Genomic DNA, 27,633 nt, shown 5'->3' on the forward strand with positions numbered 1-27,633 from the left:
GGCGGGAAATTATCTTTTAAATTAATTTGCCAATATAAATATCAATATTACGATTGAAAATAATTTTAGACAACAAATAAAAATATGATAAATTTAATAATCAAGATTAGTGGGAAATTAGTTTATCGGTTAATCTACCCAAATAAAAATCAGATTGAAAATAGTTTGATTCAACTAATAAATAAAAATGTTTAGCACTTCCAGGTATTAAATTCATATGGATGTGGAAAAGTAAGAATTTAAATCCTGGATTTGCTAAACATTAGATTAATTAATTAAATAATTTTATTTTACATTTAATTAAATAATATTTATTTTATGATATTATAAATATGTAATTTCAGACAAAAATTTTTTAATTTTAATTATTTTAAGAAAATATTATTATTTTTTTATAAATTTCTTTTTTTTATTATTTGCAAAAAATAATTTTTTATTGTTATTTTCTGTATTATCTATAACAAAAGCATACTAATTTAATTAAATTTATTGTAATATATATTTTTTTTTGCCCTCTTTCCTAACATAATAAAAGAATAAAAAAATTAAAAGGTTTGATAACAGTATGCATGTGTTACTTAACAATTAATAGTTACGATCAAATTAATAAAAATTAAAAAAAAAAAAAATTTAGTTTATTAGTTAGTTAACTATTTATATAATTATGAATCAATAAGTAAAATTTTATAAAACTACTAATCTTTTTAGCTTTAAAAATTTAATGCGGTTAATAACTTTAGGTTAAATCTAAATAGTATTAATGTTATTTTTATTTTATTTTAATTGAATGTAAATTTATTTTATATATTCTTCACACATGTTATGAACTTTAATAAACCATAGACTCTTTTTCTCTTCTAAGTTAAAATAATCTTTTTATTATTTAATTTCATTTAAAGTGTTTTCACATTAAATAAATTGAATTCCTAAATAATTCAGATTTTTAAATCTTCTCATTAGTTAATAGTAAGCTTTGTTAGAAAAGGTACTTAAACATTTAGAGTCATCAGTAAAATTTAATTCTTTTTAGATGATGTGTTTATAGTACTATATATATGTAAACTAAAATAAAGCTGCTTAATCTAGTTCATGATGAAACTAGTAATTTTCACATTTTTAGCAATAAATAGTATTAAAAAATTTCAAATTCAAAGTATCCATATTATACACTTTTTATATCTCAGTGAATATTTCATTGACTAAAATTTAGTCAATTTGGGTTTGGTTATTAATAAAATTTAAATATTATCCAATTTATTCTTTCATTATTTATTCTAATTCGTATATTTCTTAGTCATTTAGAATATTAGTAAAATTTAAATTTTGAACATGTGAGTTTAGAGTAAACTTTGCTGAATTGTCTTAATTCTAGTTTTAAAATAATGAAATTGGCTAGATTGGTTACTTGCTAAATATAACCTAATTCATTTACTGTGACTAATTAGTAGTTTAATTTTAAGTATTTAATCCATTAAAAAGGCTTACCTAATTTTATTTATTAAATAACATATCATTTTGATTGGTTTTGGGGCAAAACAATCTCTAAGAAGGATTATTAAACAAGGATTCATTTTGTTAACAATTAAAAACTTCATCATTTAATGGCTTGATGGAATTTTGGTTATTACCATTTTGATTACTGAATATACTGCTATTTTGATTGGTAACAGAGCTAAATAAAGGTTAATCAGGATTTTTGTTATTAAAAGATGATAAATTTTTTTAGTCACTAAAAACTCCTTGATTTGAAGGCTGGATGGTACTTTTATTATCCCCATTTTAATTGCTAAAGACGCTATTAGTATTTTAATTTGTAACAGAGCTAAATAGTGACTTAGAAGGATTACTAAATAAAGATTAATTCTATTAACCACTAAAAATTCCATCATTTGATTACTTGATGAAACTCTGGTTATTTCCATTTTGATTACTGAATATACTGCTATTTTGGTTGGTAACAGAGCTAAATAAAGGTTAATCAGAATTTTTGTTATTGATAAACAATGGTACATTTTTTTAATCACTAAAAATGTTTTGATTAAAAGGCTTGATGGAGCTTTTATTATCTTCATTTTAATTGTTAAAAACACTTTTCGTATTTTAATTAATCATGGAGCTAAACATTGGCTAAGAAGGATTATTAAATAAAGATTAATTTTATTAACCACTAAAAATTCCTTGATTTAAAGGTTTTATCAAACTTTGATTATCTCCACTTTGATTACTAAACTTTCTATTATTTTAAATAGTTATGGAGTTAGATAATTGTTAAGGAGATTTTTTTTCATTCTATGTTTTGATTAGTTAAATGTAGTTAATAGGATAATTTGGAAAATTATTTAAAATAGAATCATCAACAAACTTATCCTCTACAAGTATCTTTGTTGGTTTTTTCCCAGGCTTTTGATTTCTAAATATAACGCTTTCTTTTAGTCTACAACCAGATTTTAAGTCGAATAATTTGAGATCAAATGAAGATTATTTTAAAATATCAATGAGCTTCATAAACTATTCTATTTTAATTTCATCTATTTATAGAGCTTATCCACCCTATAAAAACATTGGCTTAAAACTAATGCCATTTTCTTTTTCAAATTAGCTATTGAGGCTTTTTAGTTGGTCAAAGAATAAATTAATTTTATTAATTTTTTATTCACTAGCGAGCTAATCACCTTTTTCTAATGAATAGAAGTAGTCTAGAAGCTTTTTGTAAATAGAATCCTAAATTTTTATATCAAAAGTTACAGAGTTCTGTCTTATAACCACAGCAGCTTGATTAATAAAATTGTCAAATTGTGTCATAAAATTATTATTATCATTTTTTATACTACTTCTGTTGATTGGAAATTCCCTAAAATAGAAGCAGCTATCAATTATGAGTTTTTTTTATTAAAAATCATATTAGATTTAACAGTTTATTTTAAGCTTAGCTAAAAGAATAAAATTATTTAATATATCTTAAATTTCATTTATTTAAGCAAATTTGTATTAATTTAGTTCTATATACTGGTTCAAACTGTCTAATTTTGATAAAATGTAAATACCTTGACTATTTGAAATAATTTAGCTATAAATAACTGGAGTAATTATGGCCTTTGATTCGTTACACATTGAAATAGCTTCTTATATTTTTTGGTATATTTGTCTTGCTTCATCTTCCTTATCAAACCTATGGCATACAATATTAAAACCACATTTTTTAAGTTAATTTTATTAGTAATAAGCAAAGAAGTTTTCCTCAAAATAAAATTCAAAATAATCCTCAACTACGTTTAAATTATCCAATACATGAGATTTGATTATTTCTAAATTAGACATAACTGCTTTCTATTAACTTTTTTCTATAAAACTCATCATTAGATTTTAATCTTAATTGAAGAGTTAAATTTATTATAAAAAACTAAAATCTATTTTATATTAAGAATTTATATTTATTTTTTATTTATCAATTCTACGCAGGCACATTTTACTGAGTAAAATAGGATTTACTGCATTTAATTTGATTTAAAATTTTTAGTTTTCTTACTTTTGATATGCAAATTATATTTCAAACTAGATTTTAGCTAGTTAAAAATTATAATCTTCAACTTAAGAAGTACATTAATTATATGAGATAAATTATCTGATTAATTTAACTGCAGCACATACAATTTATTAGCTATTGTAACAAATAGTACTTTGAAAATCGAAGTCTTCGTATTCTATGATATAAAAAATTTTGTCTTCATCTAAGTAATAAGAATCAAAAACTTTCAGAATAAATGCAGGTCTAAATAAGCGAGAGCATATATCAGCATATTTTTTTAAGTGGCAAACGAGCTCTTCAACTTAATCAGTTAAAAAAATTTCTAAGCACTTTTTTATATTTTGAATTTTATCATAAACTTTAATTTAGAGAAGTTCAACTTTTTCATCAAGTAGTTTATTGTTGATTTAGAGTTATCTAATTGAAAACTCTTATTCAGTTTAGATTTCAAGATGAGCTTTTTTCTATTACAAGCAATCTAACAATAATTTTATATCAGACTTGTGAAAATCTATAGATGTATCTCTAATTTTTTTTTCAAATTGTTATCTCATTTTATTATTCATTCTTTTATTTACTTAACTTTTATTAATTTTTTGATTATTTAATATTAACATTTAAAATAATCTTTTGTCCGTGTGAGAACAAATAAAAATCATATCAATCTGATAAGTCTGTTTGAGAGGGAAATTATTATTTTTATTAATTTATGTAAATAAATATCAATATTATCATTAAAAATAGTGTGTAAAAATTATATAAATCTGATTTGTCAATATTATGGAGTAATAAAAATAAATAATGTATTTTCCTTTAATTTTTCTATTAATAAAAAAATAAAAAGGAAGTATGGCTTTGTTTTTGATAAAAATTATAAAATAATTTTAGATGAGTGAGTGAAATATTATTTTCAAATATATCAATGATATGGAAATTTGATATATAATAAACAGATAATAATTTTAATTATTTTAGATTCAAATTTTATTTTATTTTTGGTATTATATAGTTAATTTTATAAAATTAATTTATGATTAGTTAAATATGCTCTTGAATGGTATCAATGATATCGATATTTGATTTTTATAGAGATCGATTTTATAAAATTAATTTATGATGAGTTAAATATGCTATTGAATGATATCAATGGTATGGATATTAGAGAAAAAAAGAGATAAATTTTATAAAACTAATTTAATGTTAAATATTCTATTGAATGATACCAATGATATAAATATTTGATGTATATAAAGATCAACTTTATAAAATACCTATGAAAAGGTCAAATATCTTATTTAATGAATGGATGTGCTAGTTTACACTTTCCTTTATTCAGTAAATAAATTTTAAAGAGAAGAAAATTAATTAAAAGTTAAAATTAATAAAAATAAAATCTTTTAAAAAATAAATAAAAATATTATATAAAGTTTTTTTGTAAATTTTCAACTATAAAAATAAAATTAAAAGAATATTTAAAAAGTAAGGAGTCATAAATTAGTTATAATCAAGCTAATACGAAAAATAAAATTAAAAAAAATAAATTTAATTTATAAATTTAGTTTTATATAATTAAAAATCAATAAGTAAAATTTTATTAAACAACTAATCTTTTTAGCTTTAAAAATTGATTACGATTAAAAATTTATGGGGTAATCTAAATCGTATTAATACTATTTTTATTTTTTTATAGTTAAATGTAAATAAGATTTAGATATTCTGGAGGCATGTTATGAACTCTAATAAAAAATAGACTCTTTTTCTCTTTTAAGTTAAAATAATCTTCTTACGATTTAAGTTCTTTTAAAGTGCTTTCACATTAAATAAATTGAATTCCTAAATAATTCAGATTTTTAAATCTTCTGATTAGTTAATTGTAAGCTTTATTAGTAAATATATCTAAACATCTAGAGTCATCAGTAAAATTCAACTCTTTTTAGATGACATGTTTATAGTACTATATATGTGTAAACTAAAATAAAGCTGCTTAATCTAGTTCAAAATTAAACTTGTAACATTTTGAGCAATAAATAGTGTTAAATAATTTCAAATTCAAAGATTCCATGGAAAACACTTTTTATATCTCAGTGAATATTTCATTTACTAAATTTTAGTCAATTTGGGTTTAGTTATTATTAATAAAATTCAAATATTAACCAATTTATTCTTTGATTGTTTAGTTTAATAATTATATTTCTTGGTCATTTAGAATATTAGTAAAATTTATATTTTTATCATGTAAGTTTAGATTAACAGAATTTACTGAGTTGCCTTAGCTCTAGTTTTGTTAAACACTAAAAATTCCATCATTTAAAGGTTTGATAGAACTTTAGTTAATTCCATTTTGATTACTTAATATACTACTATTTTTATTGGTAAAAGAGTTAAATAAAGGTAAATCTTGATTTATGTTATTCAACAATGGTAATTTTTTTAAATCACTAAAAATTCCTTGATTTAAAGGCTGGATTGAACTTTTATTATCCAAATTTTAATTGCTAAAAACGCTATTAGTATTTTAATTAGCTATGAAGCTAAATATTGGCTAAGAAGGATAATTAAATAATGACTAATTTTTTTAACCACTAAAAATTCCATCATTTAATTACTTGATTGTACTTTTGTTTTCTCCATTTTGATTACTGAATATACTGCTATTTTGATTGGAAACAGAGCTAAATAAAGATTAATCAGGATTTTTGTTATTGATAAACAATGGTAAATTTTTTTAATCACTAAAAATTCCTTGATTTACAGGCAGGATGGAACTTTTATTATCCCTATTTTAATTGCTAAAAACGTTATTAGTATTTTAATTTGTAACGGAGCTAAATAGTGACTGAAACGGATTATTAAATAAGGATTAATTTTATTAACCACTAAAAATGCCATTATTTAATTACTTGATTGTACTTTTGTTTTCTCCATTTTGATTACTGAATATACTGCTATTTTGACTGGTAACAGAACTAAATAAAGATTAATCAGGATTTTTGTTATTGAACAATGGTAAATTTTTTTAATCACTAAAAATTCCTTGATTTAAAGTCTGGATAGAACTTTTATTATCTCCATTTTAATTGCTAAAAGCACTTTTAGTATTTTAATTATTCATGATAAAAAGTGTCTAAGATGGATTATTAAATAAGGATTCATTTTATTTACCACTAAATATTCCATCATTTGATTACTTGATTGTACTTTTGTTTTCTCCATTTTAATTACTGAATATACTGCTATTTTGATTGGTAACAGAGCTTAATAAAGATTAATCAGGATTTTTGTTATTGAACAATGGTAAATCTTTTAAATTACTAAAGATTCCTTGATTTAAAGGCCGGATAGAACTTTTATTATCTCCATTTTAATTGCTAAAAACACTTTTAGTATTTTAATTAGTCATGGAGCTAAATAGTGGCTAAGAAGGATTATTAAATAAAGATTAATTTTATTAACCACTAAACATTCCTTGATTTAAAGGCTTGATGAAGCTTTGATTATCTCCATTTTCATTACTAAATGTGCTATTATTTTAAATATTTATGGAGTTAGATAATAGTTAGCAATACTTATTTTCATTCTATGTTTTGATTAGTTAAATGTAGTTAATAGGATAATTTGGAAAATTCTTTAAAATAGAATCATCAACAAACATATCCTCTATAAGTATCTTTGTTGGTTTTTTCAGAGGCTTTTAATTTCTAAATATAAAGCTTTCCATTAGTCTACAGCAAGATTTTAAGTCAAATAATTTGATATCAAATGAAGATTATTTTAAAACATCAATGAGCTTCATAAACTATTCTATTTTAATTTCATCTATTTATAGAGCTTATCCACTCTATAAAAACATTGGCTTAAAACTAATTCCATTTTCTTTTTTAAATTAGCAATTAAGGCTTTTTAATTGGTCAAAGAATAAATTAATTTTATTAATTTTTTATTCACTAGCAAGCCAATCACCTTTTTCTAATGAATAGAAGTAGTCTAGAAGCTTTTTTTAAATAGAATCCTAAATTTTTATATCAAAAGTAACAACGTTTTGCCGAATAACATCAGCAGCTTGATTAATTAAATTTCCATATTGTGAAGTAAAATTATTTTTATCCTTTTTTATACTACTTCTGTTGATTGGAAATTCCCTAAAATAGAAACAGCTATCGATTGTTAATTTTTTTTATTAAAAATCATAGTAGATTTAACAGTTTATTTTAAGCTTAGCTAAAAGAATAAAATTATTTAATATATCTTAAATTTCATCTATTTAAGCAAAGTTGCAATTATTTAGCTTTCTGTACTGGTTCAAATTGTTTAATTTTGATAAAATGTAAAAACCTTGACTATTTGAAATAATTTAGCTATTTATAACTGGAGTAATTAATGTCTTTGATTAGTTACATATTGAAATAGCTTCTTATACTTTTTGGTATATTTGTCTTGCTTCATCTTCCTTATCAAACTTATGGCATACAATATTAAAACCACATTTTTTAAGTTTATTTTATTAGAAATAAGCAAAAAAATTATCCTCAAAATAAAATTCAAAATAATCCTCAACTACGTTTAAATTATCGAAAACATGAGATTTAATTATTTCTAAATTAGACATAACTGCTTTCTATTAACTTTTTTCTATTAAACTCATCATTAAATTTTAATCTTAATTGAAGAGTTAAATTTATTATTTTAAACTATATTCTAATTTATATTAAGGATTTTTATTTATTTTTTATTTATCATTTCTACGCATGCTCACTTTATTGAATAAAATAGGATTTACTACATTTAATTTGGTTTAAAATTACTAGTTTTCTTACTTTTAATATACAATTTAGATTTAAGCTAATTAAAAATTATAATCTCCAACTTAAGAAATACATTAATTATATGAGATAAATTATTTGATGAATTTAACTGCATCACATAATATTGATAAGTTAGACCAGCAAAAATCGCTAAAATCGAAGTCTTCATATTCTATGACATAAAATATTTTGTCTTCATCTAAGTAATAAGAATCAAACACTTTAAGAATAAAATTCGGACTAAATAAGCGTGAGAATATATCAGCATATTTTTTTAATTGGTCAACAAGCTCTTCAACATAATCAGTTAAAAAAATTTCTAAGCATTTTTTTATGTTTTGTATTTTGTCATAAACTTTAATTTATAGAAGTTCTACTATTTCATTAGGCAGCTCATTGTTAATTTAGAGTTATCTAATTGAAAACTCTTTTTCAGTTTAGATTTCAAGATGAGCTTTTTTCTATTACAAAAAATCTAACAATAATTTTATATCAGACTTGCGAAAATCTATTGATGTTTCTCTAATCTTTTTTTCTAATTGTTATCTCATTATGTTATTCTTTCTTTTATTTACTTAATTTTTATTAACTTTTTGATTATTTAATTCTAATTTTTAAAATAATATTTTGTCTGTGAGAACAAATAAAAATCATATCAATCTGATAAGTTTGTTAGAGCGGGAAATTATTTTGTCTTTTTATTTTTATAAATAAATATCAATATTACCATTAAAAATAGTGCGAGAGAACAAATAAAAATTATATAAATCTGGTTAGTAAATTTTTTTTTGGGGAATATTAGTTTATAAAGATATTAATTTACCTAAATAAAAATTCTGCTTATTGTAAAATCATCTTCTTAACTTTATTTATTTATTTCTGAATTTTATATTCATTTATATAAACTTTTATTAGCTTGTTGATAGCTTAATTCAAATTTATTCTTAAATCCCTCACATTTTTTACAATCCCAGTAATTTTATGTATAATGAATAATAAATTAATAAATAAATAATGTGTTAAAAATACTCAGGGATTTTTCTTTTAATAAAAAAATAAAAGGGAGCTTGACTTTTTTTTTGATTGATCAAAATGAAAAATTAAGAGGTATAATAATTAATAGAATTTACAAAGAATAAATAATTTTATCATTCCTCCCCTTTACTTACATAGTTAAGGTATCATCATAATATTCAAGTAAATTACACTCTAAATACATTAAAATTATTTTAATTTAAAATAAATACTTTATAAAATACAAAAAAACCTTCATTCATTATATAATACTCTTATCTTAAATTAAATTTATATAAAAATAATTTTAAGTATATTACTTGTTATGTCTAAGTGTATAAATATAAATAATTTATTAAATTTTTCTGATATCATATTTGAAACCAGCAATTAAACTTATTGAAAAAAATGCTTCTCAATTATAAAAAAACTATTTTTTAATCATTACTTTCGCCATTTATTTTCTTAGATAAAAGCAATAAATAAATTTTTAACAATAATTAAATAAATAAATAAATATTTTTATTAATTTAACTTGAAAGTTAATACAAAAGTGAATTTTATTAATTTTGTTAATTAACTTTAAATACTATTTTTTGTACTCATTTAATCATATAAAATTAATAATTTAAAATTTAAGAAGAAAATATTTATGGGATTTATTAGCATTTATTTTCAATTAAAATATTTATGTTAGTTCTTAGCTTTTGTTTTATATAAATTTTAACTCTTTTATTTATTAATTGTTTCTAAAAAAAGTATCAACTTTGATTTTCAAATAGAATAGAAATTTAAAAAAATAATTGATTATCAAACACTAAAAAATATAGCCAAAAATAATATCTACTTATTTTGAATATTTATTAAGCTTATTTATATTTTCATGCTTTTATATTCCTTTTATTTCTCACAAAAAAGTATAGTTTAAAAGCATTTTTTTACTTTTCTTCAGTCTGTTTATTTTGAAAATAAAAATACAAAATTAAATAAAAAAACTAATTATAAAAATTTTATTAAGAAAAAAATTCCTTATTGTTAATTAAAATTTGAATTAAGTGTAAATTAATCAATAAAAATGAAAAATATCAAGTTATCAATAACTTTTACATTTCAAATAAATATTCTTTTATATTATTTTTTAAATTTGTAATATAAATCCATATAATTATATTGATTCTAAAAATTATATTTAAAATTATAGTTAACCTCGAGAATTGCGAACAAAACAAAATTTTTGCTTTGAAAAAAACAATTTTCAGTAAATTGTGAAAAACAAATAATAGATAGCACGTAGATTATCGCAGTTTAAAATGTTCGCAGACTATAAAATAAATCCACAATTACATATTAAATTGGAATAATATGTCAATTAATCATAAAAATCTTAATTGTAAATATTATTTGAGTAGATTTATTCAAATTTTATATGAACTATTACTAAATAGTAATAATTTATTTAGTTAAATCTAAAAATATTAAAATTTATTGATAAATAAATATGAGTAAGCTGTAAATAAGAATAAGATAGAATTTTAAATGATCTTTCTTTAATCAATAAATAATTAAATTTACTTTACAAAACACATTGATTGTATTTATTTTTCAATTATTTTCAAAAGTAAGTAATATTTAGTATTCATTTTATAGAAATTTACAACTCTCTTAATTACCAGATTTAGTAAATAAATTTAATAGAACATTCTTTTTCTAAATAGAAAGTTTAATATCTAATAGCTTATCTTCCCTATTATTCACTCATAATTGATCATTTTATTTTACATTAAGTAAATATCTCATTCAATATATATTTTTTTTAATTTGTAAAAATCTAATATTTCTTTGAATTTTACCATAGTTTATTAGTATTAAACAGTTTAAGTCATGAGCCTTCTTACAATTAGATCTTATTTTTACAACAAATAAAGAATGCTCAAGAGTTTTCTGATGAAACTTAATATTTTACAAAATTAGTGAAAGATTTTTCACAATACCTCTCTCATAATTCTATTAAATAATGTTAGATAAATTAAATTTGTATATCCACAATGTTTGTATGAAAAAGTGTTGGAGGTAATTAATTAATCAATTTAATTATTAATATTAGTAAACAAATAAATATTACTAAAAACTCTTTAAAAAGTTTTTCAAATCTAGCTCTCTCAAGTTAAGCTCTATTTTAATAAATCAAGACATAAAAGTTAAGTAAATTTAAAATGGCTATGGGTCCTATGCACATGTATGTCTACTTTGATGAGACTTGTGCTTTCGTATTTAAACAGTAAATTAATAACTTGATTGATTTGTTCTTTAAGTCAATCATTGAATTTTTCAATGTATCTTACGTTTATATTTACAAAAAAATATAAAGATTTAAGACTGTTGTTGGTGATTATGGATATTTTGTTTTAGGATGTTTCTGCTGCTTACTCTACGGTATTTTCCATATGCTAATTCCATTCTTGAAGGATCTCTACTTAAAGAAAAAACTTAAAAAGTAATATACAATTCCATTATTTTTTAGATCTTTATCAAAACCTTTTACAATCGAAATCTCTACTAACAAGAAGAATACTCTTTATAACTAAATATAAATATAAATCTTTAAATTGTTTTTTATTAATTATTAATAGCTCAAACCAAAAGTACTCTCGTTGTCCCATCGATGTTAAGATTATTCTTACTATTTATTATTTTGCATACACTTTATCAAATTTTATGCTTATGATGATAATGATGACTATGAATGGATGGGTTTTAATAGCTACAGCTTTAGGTTTAACCATTGGTTATTTCATATTTACTTTTGACAAAACTTTATATGAATTAAAAGGAAATCACGAACTTTGCCATTCTTGAATCATAAAAATTAGCTAAAAGGTTTATTATTAGTTGTAATTTTATTAAAACCATTATTTTGTTTATTTATGTTATTTAGCTTATGTTAGAAATTTAGGTATTAAAATTAATTGAAAAAGCTTTATATTTTTAATATAAATTTTTCTCTCTATTTCCAAATAAAATAATTGGAAAATAAATCTATTATGTTAATTACTTTTTCAATTCTGGATAAAAAAGGTTGAGCAGATAAATGTATGTAAACCACATATTATGGTTTCAAATTTTTGAGATATCTAGCCTAAAATATTTATAAACAACATCAAAAAGACTTTTAAAATAAGTATTTGCTTACTTCAAGTTAAAATTTATTAATAAAGAAGAAGTACTAAAGTAAAATAAACATCAAAGCATTTAAATATTTAAAAAGAAGAAAAGTAATTTAGAAAAATCATCACTTTATTTTAAATTATTTTCTTTTTAATTTCTTAAAATTACATATTTGATTTGTCATTTTAAATGATTTTCAAAGTTAATTTTATATTCAAAAAATATATATTAATTAATTTTTGAATTATGGATAAAAAAAGTTGAGCAGATAAATATATGTATTTCAAATTTATTTTTGAGATATTTTGCTTAAAATATTTAATAAACAACTTTAAACAGACTTTTAAAATAAGTATTTGCTTACTTCATGTTAAAATTATTAACAAAGAAGAAATACTAAAGTAAAATAAACATCAAAGCATTTAAATATTTAAAAAGAAGAAAAGTAAATTAGAAAAATCATCACTTTTTTTAAAATTATTTTCTTTTTTATGACTTAAAATTACAAATTTGATTAGTTATTTTTAATGATTTTCTAAAGTAAATTTCATTTTCAAAAAAAATATGTTAATTACTTTTTGAATTCTGGATAAAAAAGGTTGAGCAGATAAATGCATGTAAACCATATATTATGGTTTCAAATTTTTAAGATATCTTGCTTAAAATATTTAATTAACAACTTCACAAAGACTTTTAAAATAAGTATTTGCTTACTTCAAGTTAAAAGTTATTAATAAAAAAAGAAATACTTAAATAAAATAAACATCAAAGCATTTAAATATTAAAAGTAAATTAGAAAAATCATCAATTTATTTAAAATTATTTTCTTTTTTGTGACTTAAAATTACAAATTTGATTAGTTATTTTTAATGATTTTCTAAAGTAAATTTTATATTCCAAAAAATGTTTAAAAATAAATAGAATCCTTATATAAAAATTTTATTTTAATAAAATTATTTTATGGGGTATGGGTAAAAATTCTTTTTGCTGAGAATCCACTCATTTTATTTGTAATTAAATAGGAAAAATTTTTAAAATATAATTTTGCTAAAATAATTTTAACTAAAAGAAATCTTAAACTTTCAAAGTTATTATTTTTAATTGCTACACTTAAAATATTTAAAATGATAATTATAAATTTAAGTAAATAATATAATAGAATATGATTTTAAAATTCAGTTGAATTGAATTGAGTTAAACTGGTTGTTTTGAATAAGAAAAGTTGAAATTTATAAATGCATACATACATATGTACATATATAGTGGGATTTCAAAAAGCAAACAACTAATATGTTTAATATATTTAAATATTTATTAAAAAATAACTTAAATTAGATATATTCCATATACCAATTATATCAATTATTACTCTAAGAGAGATAGCTCTAACTAAAGTTAATAAAAATCAAGATAGGTTTTAATAGAGTGTTAACAAGCTGAAAATCAAAAATAAAGATTAGATTAATTTAAATAAGATATTGAAATATGAACCATTCTTCATCTGGATAAGATGCAGGGCATTAGCAGCCTGAAAGACTTGTCAGATTTGGCTCTCTCATTCATCTCAATTTAGAAGATAGTTTTTAATATTATATGTATGGGGAAGGCTTTATGAATTAAAGTGTAGAAATGAAAAAATTTGATTTACAAGGAGAAGCAAATAAGGATGATGATTTTTCATATTGTTTATTTATGATTCTCCCTTTTTAAGACTTGAACTCATTTAAGCAATAGCAATTTTTATTAGAATTCTTTACTGAAGGGGCTAAGGAATTAAAAAGTAACTTGCATTAAAAATACTATTTTAACCAAAAATTTATCAAAAGCATATAGAAAATGGTTTTAAATTCGCGATTAGAAGAATAAAATGGGTTTTTAAATGTTAAAAGATGTTATTAAATGAATCTTATTTTAATTTTGTGCACAGCTTGCTAAATTATTAAAAAAATTGTTTTAAAGAATTAGGTCAAGAGGAAAAATTAGATGAGAGAAGGAATAGAATCAGCGATTTTAAAAATAGAATTGAAAGCGAATTTTTGTATAACATAAACACTATGGAGCGTTAATGTGGATAGAAAATTCTGCTTATTAACTCAAATTTTATGCTTTTGCATTTAAATACAATGAAATATGTCTGTTTAAACAAAGAAAACTCTGAAAACCTTTAGTAAACCCTTTATTATATTATAAAAATTTTAGTAGCAGCTATTTATCAAAAAAAGGATAGTTGAGTTAATTATAAATATACTTAAAATATAATTAGCATGTTGCAATTTAAAAACGTAATATAAAATAAAATAAACCTTTCAATGATTTATTTCGATCTTCAGCTTTGAAAAATGTATAATTAGCCTTAAAACCATTATTCTGTGCAATTCTACATTTATTATTCTCCTCAAATGTAGTGAATAAAGCTAGATATTTTTAATTTTTTAATTGAATTTCAAGATAATTTTGTTGTAGCTTTGAATCACTTAAAGAATGCAACTGTTGATAATAAATAGCTTTTAAATATTCTTGTTTTGAATTAAATAGCAAAATTATTTTGTTTTAGTTTTAAATCACTTAAAGAATGCAACTGTTGATAATAAATAGCCTTTTAAATTATTGAGAATCGAAATATTCGTTATCAATTTTCTATAAAATTACTTTTAATCTATATTCAAAGCATTATCATAAAATAATAAAAAAATATTTACTTCATTTTAGATTAAATTGTATTCAATATTTTATTTTAAAATTTTAAAAGTGTAGAGCTAGTAGAATATCCAAACAGCTTTTGTTTCTTCAAATTTATGCCTTCTTTAAGATTATAAACTATGAGAAATGACAACTTTGTTTACGAAAATGAGCTAATGCATATTTGTTGTTCTGAAATGATAGATGGCAAAAGACCTTATTTAATTGCAGATGTAATTCATCAGTAATAAAATAATAAAAATTAAAAGTAAAATTAAGTAGCTCAAACTCATTTAGTTTATGCAAGTATTGATAGTGCTAAATCTTGGAAGTAAATTATTATTATTACTTGAAGTTATTATATTAATTGATATTATTATCAAATCTTTTAGATTAAACTTATACCAAGAACCTACCTCAACTTCTTAAGTGGAGTCTATTGAGGAAAAAAATTATTTAAGAGCTGGTGATATTGTTTGGATTATTCAAACAGAAAAAAAAGTAAATTTTCACTATTAAATATTTTAGAATTTAAAATTTATTTAATTTAAAGCTTTTCGTAAGTTCACAAAGATAAAGTGATCCTTTTGTAGAAATTTTAAATAATTAAAAAAATCGTCATGGAATTGCTATGCTGGAAGAAGATCAAGTGAAACTCATCAAAAATTAGCTTTTAGAAAGTTTTAAGACAGAATTCAAAAACATTGAAAATATTTTTGAAGATTCTGAATAAATACAAAAACAAAACCTAAGTACAAACGGTTTGTATAGGATAGAACCAGAAAATGTTTTCGTAGGAGGACCTTTATAATGGGGAAATAAATATAGAATTAGGCATTTAATTTCTGGAAAGTACTTAAGCTGCTACAAATAGAAAAAATCAAGTTATTCTTCAGATGTAAAAAATATTTGAAAGAATTTTTCTGTTTAGTTATTTATTTATTTATTTACCTATTTAAAAGAAAGCAAGATATTAGCTTAAGCTGACTAAGCAAAGAGATGATTCGACTTTATTTAAATTTATACCTATTGAGAATCTCATGTTCAAGTTCTAATCAAAATAAAATATTCAAAAAGACTCTTATTTTAGAATATAGCATCTTTGTAATGATGAAATTGTGTGGCTTTCAGTAAAAGAAGAAGAATAAGACGATAACAATTAAAGTGGAGCTATTGCTGAAAAGTAATTTTTTTTCTTTAATTTACATTTTTATTTCATTCAATTATTTTAAAAATTAGTCTTGCAATATTTGAAGCGAAAATGAAAGAAGTGAACACTTTCAAATTTAGAAAATCAAACTAACAAGATATTTGGGAAACTAATTTTCTTTAATCATCTATTCCATTGATTTTAAGCATAGCATAAAACATAGTTGATATAAGTGAGCAAGAAAATTTCAAAAATCAAATGTTTAAATTAAGTTAATTTGACTTCTTCTACCCTAAGGTTATTGATACTATTAAAAGCATCGAGAATTTTATCACTAATAAAATTATCTCAAATATATCAATGTAGCATGAATACAACTACCCTTCTCAAGATAGATAAAATGTATGTTTAATCATAATTAACATTTATTAAATTCATTTAATATTTGTTTAAATATTGGTTTTTCTTATAAAACTTTTCTTAAAAAATTCATAAAAATTTTTTATTTTGCTAACAAATTTTATGAAACTAATTTCGTTTTAAAATATTTGATAAGAAATTTTGTGAGCAAATGCTTTTGGGTTTATTCTGCTGGTTCTTGGCAAAAGTATTCCCGAAGCCTGAAGAATTTTCAGAGTTTAATGTTAAGCCAGGAGATGAATTTTTGAAAGATGACTCTGATCCAGTTAAAAATGGATTAGTTACTAAACAGTTTAAGGGCAGAGAAAAATTCTACAGGCAATGTGTACAACATTTGAAGAATAAATACATTCTATCATATTAAATTTATAGCCTTATAAAGTTTGCTTGCTACAGAAACTAAAACAATTAACTCTACTTTTTTAAATTTTAAAATGATTTTGTTGAGCATATTGGATATGGAGACTTCGTTAAGGAAGCATTTGAATTTTGCTTTGAAGGAAATTTCTAAATTTTGCATTCTCTTCATTAAATTTAATTCACAAAAAGGTCTTCTAATCAAAACTAAAACGCATTTTAAAAAGTAAATTTTAACATTTTTCATATGAAAATAATGTTTACTGTTTTTTATAGAAAAGCAAATCAAAGAACTTCTTTTAATACCTTGTCAAAAAGCTTAAAAAAATGGAACCTTATACTAAAAATGATATTTTAAGTTTGCTAGCCAGCTTTTGCATGTTTTACCACAACTCTATTTACATCAACTAAGAAAAGATATTTTCTAGTTTTATAGATAATAGATAAATTATTTTTAATACTCTCCTCAAAATTCGTGAAGAAATAGTAGATTAGCCAAAAGACATTAATCTTAGAAAGGAAGATGATAGTACAGGTGTCAAGTTTTTCCAAAAAAAGAAGAATTTCTTTATTGAAGTACAATCAATATATTTTATTCCAAAATTATGATATTTAAAGATTTTTTTTACTAGATAAAAAGAAGATAATAGAAATCACTTGAATATGATATTGTCACTCTTAATCTCACTGACTTTGATAAAAAGTCCATTTAGAAAAATCGTCAGATTGGAAATTATTTTTTATGCTAAATTGAATTGTACTCAAACATGTGCGCTAATAGAAATTTTACCAGTGGTAAAGCATTTAGCGATATTTTTCCTTAGAATACTCTAATGGAGTTCATTTAGAATGATAATGTATGATAAATTTAATTGCTTTTTAACTTTTTGTAATTCTTTTTAATATATTAATTAATCAGCATAGTATTGAGCTAAGAGCTAGAATGTGCAAACTCTAAAGAAATTTATATATAGATAAAGAGCCTAGGCTGATTATTCAAAAACCAAATCTTGTTCGTATTTTTATTAGCTAAGATGATAGATTAAACGATAGAGAAATTTGCCCATTTATTTTCGATCCAGTTATCTTAAAAATGATTCGTTAACCTAAATTGAAGAAGAAGAAAGAAAATTTAGTTTATTTGTAGCACATGAAAAATAAGTTTGAAAGATATTTGAAGAAGCAAGAAGAAGCAGAAATTTACATTTAATTTATAAAAAATAATGCAAAAGAAGATATTGAATTCATTCGCAAAAATTAAATATTTATAAGAAGGGAACTCAAGAAATGCTTTCAAGCAATTATGAAATTGGAAAACATGAAAATAGATGAAAAGAACTATCCAGATTATTACAAAGATAAAGAATATACCAAATAAAAAGAATAACCATTTACTCAAACATCTAATTAAGCTATTTATGATACTGTTTTTAATAATTTAACATATGAAGTTATTAAGAATTTTCATTTAATGTTAAAGTATGGATTTTTTACCAAGTTTGCACAATTTTCTTAAGATAAAGATGAGAATAAAGTTCCTATTAAAATTTTCAAAGATATAGTCAGTTATCTTTCCTTTATATTGGAGTTTGAAATAGATTACACTTCAGAACTCATAAAAAATGGAGCCTCTCAAGTATAAAGCGATGGCGTTGGTATTTTGAAAAGAAGTAAATTTATTTTTCTCAAGCTCTTTTTGCCTGCTTTTTTTTTTTCATAAAATCAATCAATAATTAATTTATAAGTTTGATAATATTTAAAAGAATAAAATAAGATAAATTTATTTAAAAAAACAAAAATATTTTAGAATATATCAGCAATATTGAAAAATAAATTGAAGAGTAAAAGGAGGGTATTTCTCTTTTATCAGTGAAAAATATAGGAGGAGAAGGATTGAAGTTATTTACTGATCTTACCAAAGTTTTACCAATCAAAATCAATGAAGAGGAAGAGGAAGAAGAAGATGGAGGTGTCAAAGGATCTAGTTTTGAGAAAGAAAACCAAAGCTAATTAAACTTCTTAAATACTTATCAAAGCTTACAAAAGTTGCTTACAAAATTTACAGATAAGACTTACTAAATGAAAAGTAATACAAAACTTTGCAAGAAAATAATTTAACATCTCTTTAACTAACAATTGAATTATTTAAATAGATATGGAAATTAAAATCAACAAGGATCTAGAGACTCTAATAAAAATCGAAATCTGCGAAATATTTGAGTATTTGATGGATTGGAGAGAGGACTTCTATATTCAAAATGCTATGAATTACTTCACTGATGTCTTTTATGAGAACAACAAAGCAGATAATAACTATCAACGCAATTAAGATTTAGAAAAAGAACTATCCTAGCTATTCCCAGAGAATATGTTTGCAGTTGGTTAGCCAGTTTTAAAAAAGAAGAGGAAATTCAAAAAACTAAAACCTAAGAAGGGATAGATTTACGATCCTAACCTTTATAGTGAATAAGTGAATTAAAATTTACATTTTTATCTTTTATATTTTTATGTTTTATGAAGATTATAAATTAAAATTTAATTATAACAGGTAGGAAATATTGATGATATAATCAGAAGACCGTTTTCTGAATCTTTAATGATTGGGTTTTACTTTTCTGAGGATCCAGACTTATAGAATAAATTTGCAAATTTAATTTACAGGTGCTTCACACAAAAGAAGAAGTTGATTGAGAATATTTTTAAAATAAATTTAGTGAATAGTGGAAGCAGTGATCGTTCTTATTAGTAAATGAGTAAGCTAATTAGTAGATTAAAAGCACTTATAAGTTATTCATAAAGTTGGCTCCAAATTATCGAACAAGATACTTACAATGAAAAGGCTGAAGAAAATTTAGAGATTACTTTAAATAAACTCACAAAGCTATATGAATAATTTAATGAAGGTAAGTCAGAAGACTTAGAAATTAAATAAAAAATTTTTAAGCATTTAGAAGGCCATAAAGTTCTCCTTAAGTTTTTAGAATAAGGTACCAGTGTGCTCTAAACTAACTCTCATTACTTTACAGTTTAGAATTAAGAAATACAAAAATACTCATACAAAAAGGTGTTCATGTACAGCGTTATTAATGGTAATTTGTTTTGATAATCTTCTTAAATCAAATAATTTTTATTAAATATAAAAAGTATTTAAAACCTGTCACAAAATTTTGTCAATATTTTGTTTTAAAAATCAAAAAATTCAAAAAACACTGTTCAAACATTATCACAAGCTTTTATTTAATCAATCATATTTGAATATTGGTCAGATGGAGTTTATTTGTGAAATTTTTAGAGGTAATAGAGATCTCTCTTTAGCAAATAACACCAAATATATCGATTATACTATAAATCTAATTAAAATACATGGTATGCAGCCAGAGTTTCTAGAATTATTTTGGATTCTTATGTAAAACTAAACTTCTGACAGTTATGAAATCCAAAAGAGAATAATTTAAACTTTGCTAGACTCAAAAGTTGTTAATATTGTTAATGTAAAATTCCTTTTAAAAAAAGCTATTCTAAGATTTATTTTTTCTTTAACAAGCCTTTTAAAGCAGATAATTTAATTGAACAAAAAAGAGCAACTATGCAATACTTAGAATTAATGCAATCTAAATAAAAAATTGAAGAATCTAAGCCTTAATCTATGCTTGATATGAATGAAAATATTTTAGATATAAGAAAGACCTAAAAGCTACTGATTGTAGGATTTGATTAAACGAAAAATATCGAATTAAAAACTTAAACAGAAGAAGCTAATGAAGCTAATGAGGAACAACTCATATTAGAAACAGAAAACAGTGAAGTCTAATAAGATTTAAAGAATAACTTTGACATAAATTTAACAATAAAATTCTATGAGCAATGTTAAACATAAAATCCAGATGTATTAGAAAAGAGATTAAGAGAATATAAATTAAAACTTATTCAGATCATCTCAATAGGATTTACAACTTCCGAAATCGGTGTAAATTTTATTTATAGATCTTTCTTGCATATAAGAGTTCCTAGTTTGTTCTAACTACTGCTTGAGGAAATGAAAATTAAGCAAAATAAGAACATAAATGATAAAAATGCAAATAAATAACAAGTGTATAGCAGGAAATAATACATAACTGATCTTCTTTTGACTTATTTCTATAAGCTAGATTAAAGCATTGCATAATTTTAATAGAGTTCTTAAGTAAACAAAAATTTGACACTTACATATCAATTAACTTATTTAAAAAATATAAATAGATCTTCATATAGTGTGTTGAGATCGAAATTTAAAATATAAGGAATAAATACAATTATTCTTAAGAAGAAAAATAATTTATGATAGATAATTTTTTACCTCTAATCAATGAGTACAATGACAATTTCCTTAAAGATTCAGTGTAGCATATTTTAACTTATTTAAATTTCTATTAATTAAATTTAAATTTTATAGGCTTCTTGCTATTTAGTAAAAGGAGAATAGTATTGAGTCTCATAACTAAAAAGTCATATATAGCTTTGCTTAAAATTTTCTTCATGAAATTTACAGATTTGTTGACTTTTCTTAGTATAAAAAATTGGATAATAGAACTACTTAAAAGCTTAAAAATATAGCTATCTTATCAAACAATTTTAGAATTAATTTCAATCCCCCAGAAATTCTACAAGTAAACTTTTATAGCTTATTAATACGAATATAATTTTTATCAAACATTTAATTTTAGCAACTGATTAATATTATGGCTGTAGAAAATCAAGAGGTAGGAGGGTAGTACAAAGATCACACTTGCTTAAATAAATATAACTAACCAACTAGAAAGCATAATAGTATGATTTCATAATAATTTTTTGCTAGTTATTAAAACAAAATCTTATCAATAAAAAATAGGCGAACTTTTCCATAAGTTTAAAAATTGTGTGAATGCGATCATGTTCTTGAAAAAAGCAGAACATGAAGCTATTCAAAATGGCAATAAAGCTGTGCATTTTGATTAGCTTAAAAAATTAGAAAGGGAGTCAAGATATTTGAAACTTTGGAACACTTTCAAAAATCTTTTAAAAGATACAAAGTAAATGATTTATTATTTTATTTATATCCTAACTCAATTAATAAAAATTATTTACCATTAATCAAAATTAATCAACAAGATCAATAAAAGAAATGGTAAAAGAAGAGCAAAGATTATTTAAAGATTCAATTATGAACTTTGAAAATTTCATTGACAATAAAAAAGATGCTATTGAAGATCTGCTTATTTCAAAAGAGGATATTATTAAAAAATTACTAAATTTCATTAACTTTTGGAAAGAAATGGGTTCATCAAAAGGTAGTGTGATATTTATCATCAAGACTCTTAGGCATATTATTGAGAGAAGTGACACACCCAATTCAAAAGAACCATAATTATAAAATATAGAAGATGATAATGCAGCTAAAGAAAAAAGATAAAATGTTATGGATGCCTTGAACACTTCTATAGTATGTTCTAGTCTCCTTACTCGAGAGAGCTAAAAAGATAAAGTATACTTATATTATTTATTTAGACTACTAATTAGTTTATTAGACGGAGGTAAGTTATTTTTATAATTATGAAAATTATAAATTAATTAATATTAATAACAGGAAATAAGTAGGTACAAAATACTCTCTATGAATTTTTTATTAGTAATTCTTAGAGTGAATATTTGTTCCAAAGGATTAATAATATAATTGAAGATGAGATTAAAATCATTAAAAAGCTTGAAGGAAAAAAGACTTCATTTGGTTTAGTAAATTAATTTTTATTCTTCTAACTTTCATTTTATAAATATTTTTTAAAAAAAGGACTAAGCATCAAGCAAACATCTTATTGAAAATGTCCTTTAATTGATATAATTGCTTTGTGAAGGACATAATAACAAAATGTAAAGCTATTTAAGGAATTAATTTAATTCTAAAGTAAGCTACAACTTAGTTGAAAGAATTATTGAATTGCTAATATCAATCAAAATCTCTAATGAAACTTATGTAGCTGTTAAACAATGCTTTGATACTCTAACTGAGCTGGTACAAGGACCTTGCAAATAAAACTAAACTGAGATTATTTAATCAAAATTTTTAGAGTATGCTGTTGATATTTTAAGAGAAGAAGAATCAGTGTATGTTACTACTCAAGTATTTGAAAAAACAGAGGAATAAAATAATTAGAAAGATGCTAAAAAAGGCCCATCAAAACCGACAAAAGTTTCAACCAAAAAAATGATCGAGCAATAAGAAAGTTAATCGCTAGCTTATCTCGCTTAAGTAGTACAAAATAAATAATAACCAACTCATATTTTGGTAAAAAAGAAGCAAGCCCATAAAGGCTATATATCAAGGATTAAACATAAATGTTTAATCACAATCTTAAGTCTTCTTGAACTTAATGAAAATGATATTTCAACTTTTAATAGAATAAGAAGAGCTATACCATTACAAGTACTTATTAATATTATAGTTGATGTTTTTACAAAATTTAAAGGAATTTATAAAGGTGAGTATTACCGCGAGTGCTTTAATTAAGTAAATATTTATTTTTATTCTAATTTTTATGAATTTTTACATTTAAATGTTTGATTAAAAATTTTTTTTTTTATTAAATTTTAATTTTGTAAGTTAAAACAAATACATTAACATGTCTTAATAATTATAAAATATTATCAAAAAATAGTAAGACTTGGATAAATTAATAAATATTAGCAAAATTGAAGATGAAAACAAGTATGAATTAGTTATTGAATTAGGATTTAATGCATTCATTTTAGTAAATATATTCCTATCAAAAATACCAAAAAATTAAATGGATCAAGAATAACTCGATACCTATTAAATGATTTAAGAGCTTCTTACTGTTTAAGAAGATGATGAAGAAGAAAACACTTTGTTTACTCGTTTAAAAGAATTACAAAATATAGCAACTACTATTGCAGGAGCTGGTCTTAATATTGTAAAATAAGTAGGTTAAACAGCTGTTAACCTCGGTGGAAACAATGAAAAATTTGAAGAAGAATAAGAATAACTTTAATTAGACTTTTAGTAGAAAAAAAATGAAGCTATAAAATTCTTTACAGAGAAAACAATTACAATTGAATTATAGAGAGATAATCATTTATGTAAAATTTACTTTCCAAGAATGCCTTTCTTTTCATTGCCAAAAGAATACAAAGTAATTTTAATAAATTTATCTAATAATAAATTATTTATTTATTTACGTATCACTTTTCATAAATCTTATAGCTTTATTTCCATGAAGATGTTGACTATAATAGCGATAAAGGTAAATTAAGGACGTTGATAGAAAGCTCTAAGGAATTGATTCATGTAATTATATTATTTGAATACAAAAACTTTATGATAAAAATATTTTTATTATTAGGTTATGAATCACGAGGAGGACTGTAGAGAGTTCTTTAGGAGATACAGAATTATCGGATTTATAGCAGATCACAAAACGCTATGGGAAGACTTGGCATTCTGTTGTAACTGCTTGCTGAATGCAACAATTATAGCCTCATATGGTGTATATGATTATAAATAACTTCAGATATAATTTGAATGCTTAAACGGAGTTTGTGATTACAAAAGCGAACTTTATAATGCAAGAATGCATGAACCTAGAATGTTTGGTTATGATAGTAATACTTGGACAAATACATTTTTAAAATTGCTAGGAATTATAAATCTTGTTTTTAGTTCTTTAATTTTCTTCTTTTTCTTCATTAAAAGAGCACCAATATTGCTAAAAAGCATGTGGCTGGTAACTAACTGATTATTCAAATTAAATGAGTTGTATTTTCTTTTCTATATAATCTCTTTAAATTATTTTAGGAATGGTATGAAGAAGACACAGGAAGGACTAAAAAGATACTTAAATTACTATGGACAATCGTGAAAACAATCTATACATGTTGTACAGATTTTGACTTTATGTATTATACTTTCTATATGGCAATTTGTATAGTTGGTCTTGTGGTTCATCCATTCTTTTTCGGGTTTTTGACTGTAGATTTTTTGCGTATAAAAATTTTATCTAATGTAGTCAAAGCTGTCTGGATTCCGAGAGTAGAAATAGCTCTTACATTTATGCTCTTTTTATTGGCTTAGTACTACTATTCGATTATCACATATCTATGCTTTTATGATTAATATGGAACGCCTGATTCACCAAAATGGGGTACATGTGATGTATATTGGAGATGTATTATTACTAATATAGACTTTACTTTTAAAGCATCTGGTTCTATTGGTGGTATACTAATTGATGAGAGCTATAATAGTGATAGCAGCGCGTTATAACCTAAAGTAGATGATGGTGAATATGAAATTATGAATACAAGATATCTTGCAAGATTCTTATTCGATAATTTTTTCATCATAAGCATTGTTATTGTTTTAATAAATATGGTTGCAGGTATTTAAAATTATTTTTTTAATTAATTATTAATGAATAATTCTATCTCATTAAATATATTTTATCTCCTTTTAAAATTATTTTGAATTATTAATTTAGGTATAATTATCGAAAACTTTTCAGCTTTCAAAGATATATAATACGAGAAAGAGGAAGCATTAGTGTCCAAATGCTTTGTGTGTGGTATAGAGAGAGATAATATAGAAAAAGCATATGATTAACTTTAATATAAGCATGGATTTAAGCATCATATAAGGGTATTCATATTTTTAACAAAATTTTTATTAATTTAAAAATATAAATTTAATAGCATCATCATTATATGTGGGATTATGTGTACTTCAGTGCATACTTACAATATAAAGACTAAAAGGAATTTACAGGAAATGAAAGTTATGTATTTGAATAACTAAAAACTTCTGATGTTTCTTGGTTCCCAGTAAAGAGGGCTATTCATGTTTAAGATGAAGAAACATAAATTAAATTATAAAGAAAACAAGAACTACAAAATATACAAGATTAAGTAACTTAGAATTTATTGAATCTTTTTAATTAATTCATTTTTTTTTCTTCATTTATAAACATTAGTGTGATAATCTTTAGTCTAAAATAGAATCACTTAGATTAAAGGTAAGTGTTGTAAAATCTGAGATCGTTTGAAACCAAATTTACTACGATGCTATTAATAATTTAATAATTTTTGTCATCTTAATTTATGTTTTTAAGTTTGTTTTTTAAGAAAAATAAATTAATAAATATATATATTATTCAGATACTTTTTACAACATAAAATTTATATTATTTATTTTCTACAGTTTTGCTCAAATAACCTTCAGTATATAAAAAATTCTGACCTTCGGTCTATCTCTAATAAAGACATATATTTTTTTATATATGTTAGTAAATCATATACTTAATATTGATATTTGTTAATTTGTTTATAATCTATTTAAGCAGTAATATTTATTGTTGAATCTAGTATGCATTCAATTTATTTTTTGATTAAAGACTCTTTTTATGATTGATTGATTTTATTTAATTTTGAAAAATCATTTGTATTTTAATATTGATGTAAAAAGTTATTTTGTATAATGACAACAAATATAAAATCTGGAGTTACAAGTATGAAAAGTGAGTAAGAAGATAAATTTTAAACTTAAAACGAATAAGAATAATATACATAGGAGTAGAAAGGATAACCTTAATAATCTAGCAAAAAACTTACAAATAAAGAAAGATAAAATGCTGTTTTTAGTCAATAAAAATAAGTGGATTAACATACATCTGCTACAAAATAATATCATCAGCAAGAAGAATGCATAAAATAAGCATATAAGCTGTTTGAAGAATTAAATTTAGAGAGATAAATTCTTTAAGAATAGGTTGAAATAGTTAAAGATGAAATTTAAAAAGAAAATATAGACATATTTAGTGATTTAAGGGAGTAAATGAAAAGAATATAAGAAAATTTATCATTAGAAGTTAAGAATGCAAACGAAGATTAAAGTAAATTAGAATTGTAAATATAAGATTTAAGAAGGCAAAAGTAAGATTTAGGCAATTAATTTGCTCTAGTTTTAGGCAATTTTGAAAGTTTATACGATAAGATAGGCTACACAACCTAAGACATACAAAATGTTTAAAATAGCTTACTTTTGTAAGACTCTACAACCCTTGGATACTCTAATAGGTCTATGATATGATTTAAAGTAATTATTGATGAAACATTTAAACAATAGCTAATTTGTTTGAAATTATTATTTTTTATGGTCTTTTGTAAATAAATAAATTTTTTTAATGAGCAAGCAAAAAATTAATCAATCATTCAATCGCATAAATTTACAATTTTTAGTTATAAATTTATAAAGAAAATGTACTTTGTATTGTTTGTTGTATTAATATAGATATCATCCTTGAATTAAATGTAAGAAAAATATATTTTGCATATTAAATTAAATTTAATTATATTTCATATTTAGTTTAATTTTTTTTCAGCCGCATGATTAATAACATCTATCAATAAATGTAAATACTATTTTATTGTAATTACTCGTCAATATATTCATATTTATTTTTTACTTAACAAGAATTCAAAAAATTAAATACTTATTT

The 27,633-nt window shown here is 22.1% G+C and overlaps 5 protein-coding genes across 5 annotated transcripts; 3 read left to right on the plus strand and 2 right to left on the minus strand. All coding sequences in view use genetic code 6, as the record gives it.

The window, feature by feature from the left end:
• Positions 1 to 953: 953 nt before the first annotated feature.
• Positions 954 to 4,112, minus strand: TTHERM_00125180 (hypothetical protein; the record flags this gene model as incomplete). The annotated part of the gene is made up of 4 exons (XM_001016197.2): positions 3,600 to 4,112; positions 3,045 to 3,407; positions 1,169 to 2,771; positions 954 to 1,047 (listed from the first exon to the last, which is right to left on the minus strand). Exons 1-4 carry the CDS (start codon positions 4,090 to 4,092, stop codon positions 954 to 956), a joined length of 2,553 nt encoding a protein of 850 aa, XP_001016197.2. The 5' UTR covers positions 4,093 to 4,112.
• Positions 4,113 to 5,938: 1,826 nt separating this feature from the next.
• TTHERM_00125170 (hypothetical protein) lies at positions 5,939 to 8,879 on the minus strand (the record flags this gene model as incomplete). Its single annotated transcript, XM_001016196.2, has 2 exons — positions 5,939 to 6,030; positions 6,143 to 8,879. The coding sequence occupies 2 exons, from the start codon at positions 8,877 to 8,879 to the stop codon at positions 5,939 to 5,941; spliced, it is 2,829 nt and encodes a 942-aa protein (XP_001016196.2).
• Positions 8,880 to 11,555: 2,676 nt separating this feature from the next.
• TTHERM_00125160 (Ctr copper transporter family protein) lies at positions 11,556 to 12,198 on the plus strand (the record flags this gene model as incomplete). Its single annotated transcript, XM_001016195.2, has 3 exons — positions 11,556 to 11,620; positions 11,711 to 11,836; positions 11,973 to 12,198. The coding sequence occupies 3 exons, from the start codon at positions 11,556 to 11,558 to the stop codon at positions 12,196 to 12,198; spliced, it is 417 nt and encodes a 138-aa protein (XP_001016195.2).
• Positions 12,199 to 13,992: 1,794 nt separating this feature from the next.
• TTHERM_00125140 (MIR domain protein) lies at positions 13,993 to 26,181 on the plus strand (the record flags this gene model as incomplete). The annotated part of the gene is made up of 30 exons (XM_001016193.2): positions 13,993 to 14,287; positions 14,467 to 14,674; positions 15,257 to 15,517; positions 15,579 to 15,687; positions 15,740 to 16,084; positions 16,149 to 16,369; positions 16,426 to 16,738; positions 16,893 to 17,339; positions 17,390 to 17,689; positions 17,746 to 17,970; positions 18,033 to 18,783; positions 18,921 to 19,199; positions 19,267 to 19,583; positions 19,662 to 20,202; positions 20,258 to 20,604; positions 20,658 to 21,296; positions 21,353 to 21,492; positions 21,546 to 21,759; positions 21,817 to 21,919; positions 21,981 to 22,161; positions 22,241 to 22,662; positions 22,716 to 22,861; positions 22,917 to 23,633; positions 23,782 to 24,276; positions 24,348 to 24,431; positions 24,487 to 24,867; positions 24,939 to 25,521; positions 25,621 to 25,778; positions 25,832 to 26,044; positions 26,110 to 26,181. 30 exons carry the CDS (start codon positions 13,993 to 13,995, stop codon positions 26,179 to 26,181), a joined length of 9,507 nt encoding a protein of 3,168 aa, XP_001016193.2.
• Positions 26,182 to 26,612: 431 nt separating this feature from the next.
• TTHERM_00125130 (hypothetical protein) lies at positions 26,613 to 27,224 on the plus strand (the record flags this gene model as incomplete). Its single annotated transcript, XM_001016192.1, has 1 exon — positions 26,613 to 27,224. The coding sequence occupies one exon, from the start codon at positions 26,613 to 26,615 to the stop codon at positions 27,222 to 27,224; it is 612 nt and encodes a 203-aa protein (XP_001016192.1).
• Positions 27,225 to 27,633: the final 409 nt, after the last annotated feature.

Source organism: Tetrahymena thermophila (genome assembly GCF_000189635.1).
Source record: "Tetrahymena thermophila SB210 genomic scaffold scf_8254645, whole genome shotgun sequence".
Lineage (NCBI taxonomy): Eukaryota > Ciliophora > Oligohymenophorea > Hymenostomatida > Tetrahymenidae > Tetrahymena > Tetrahymena thermophila.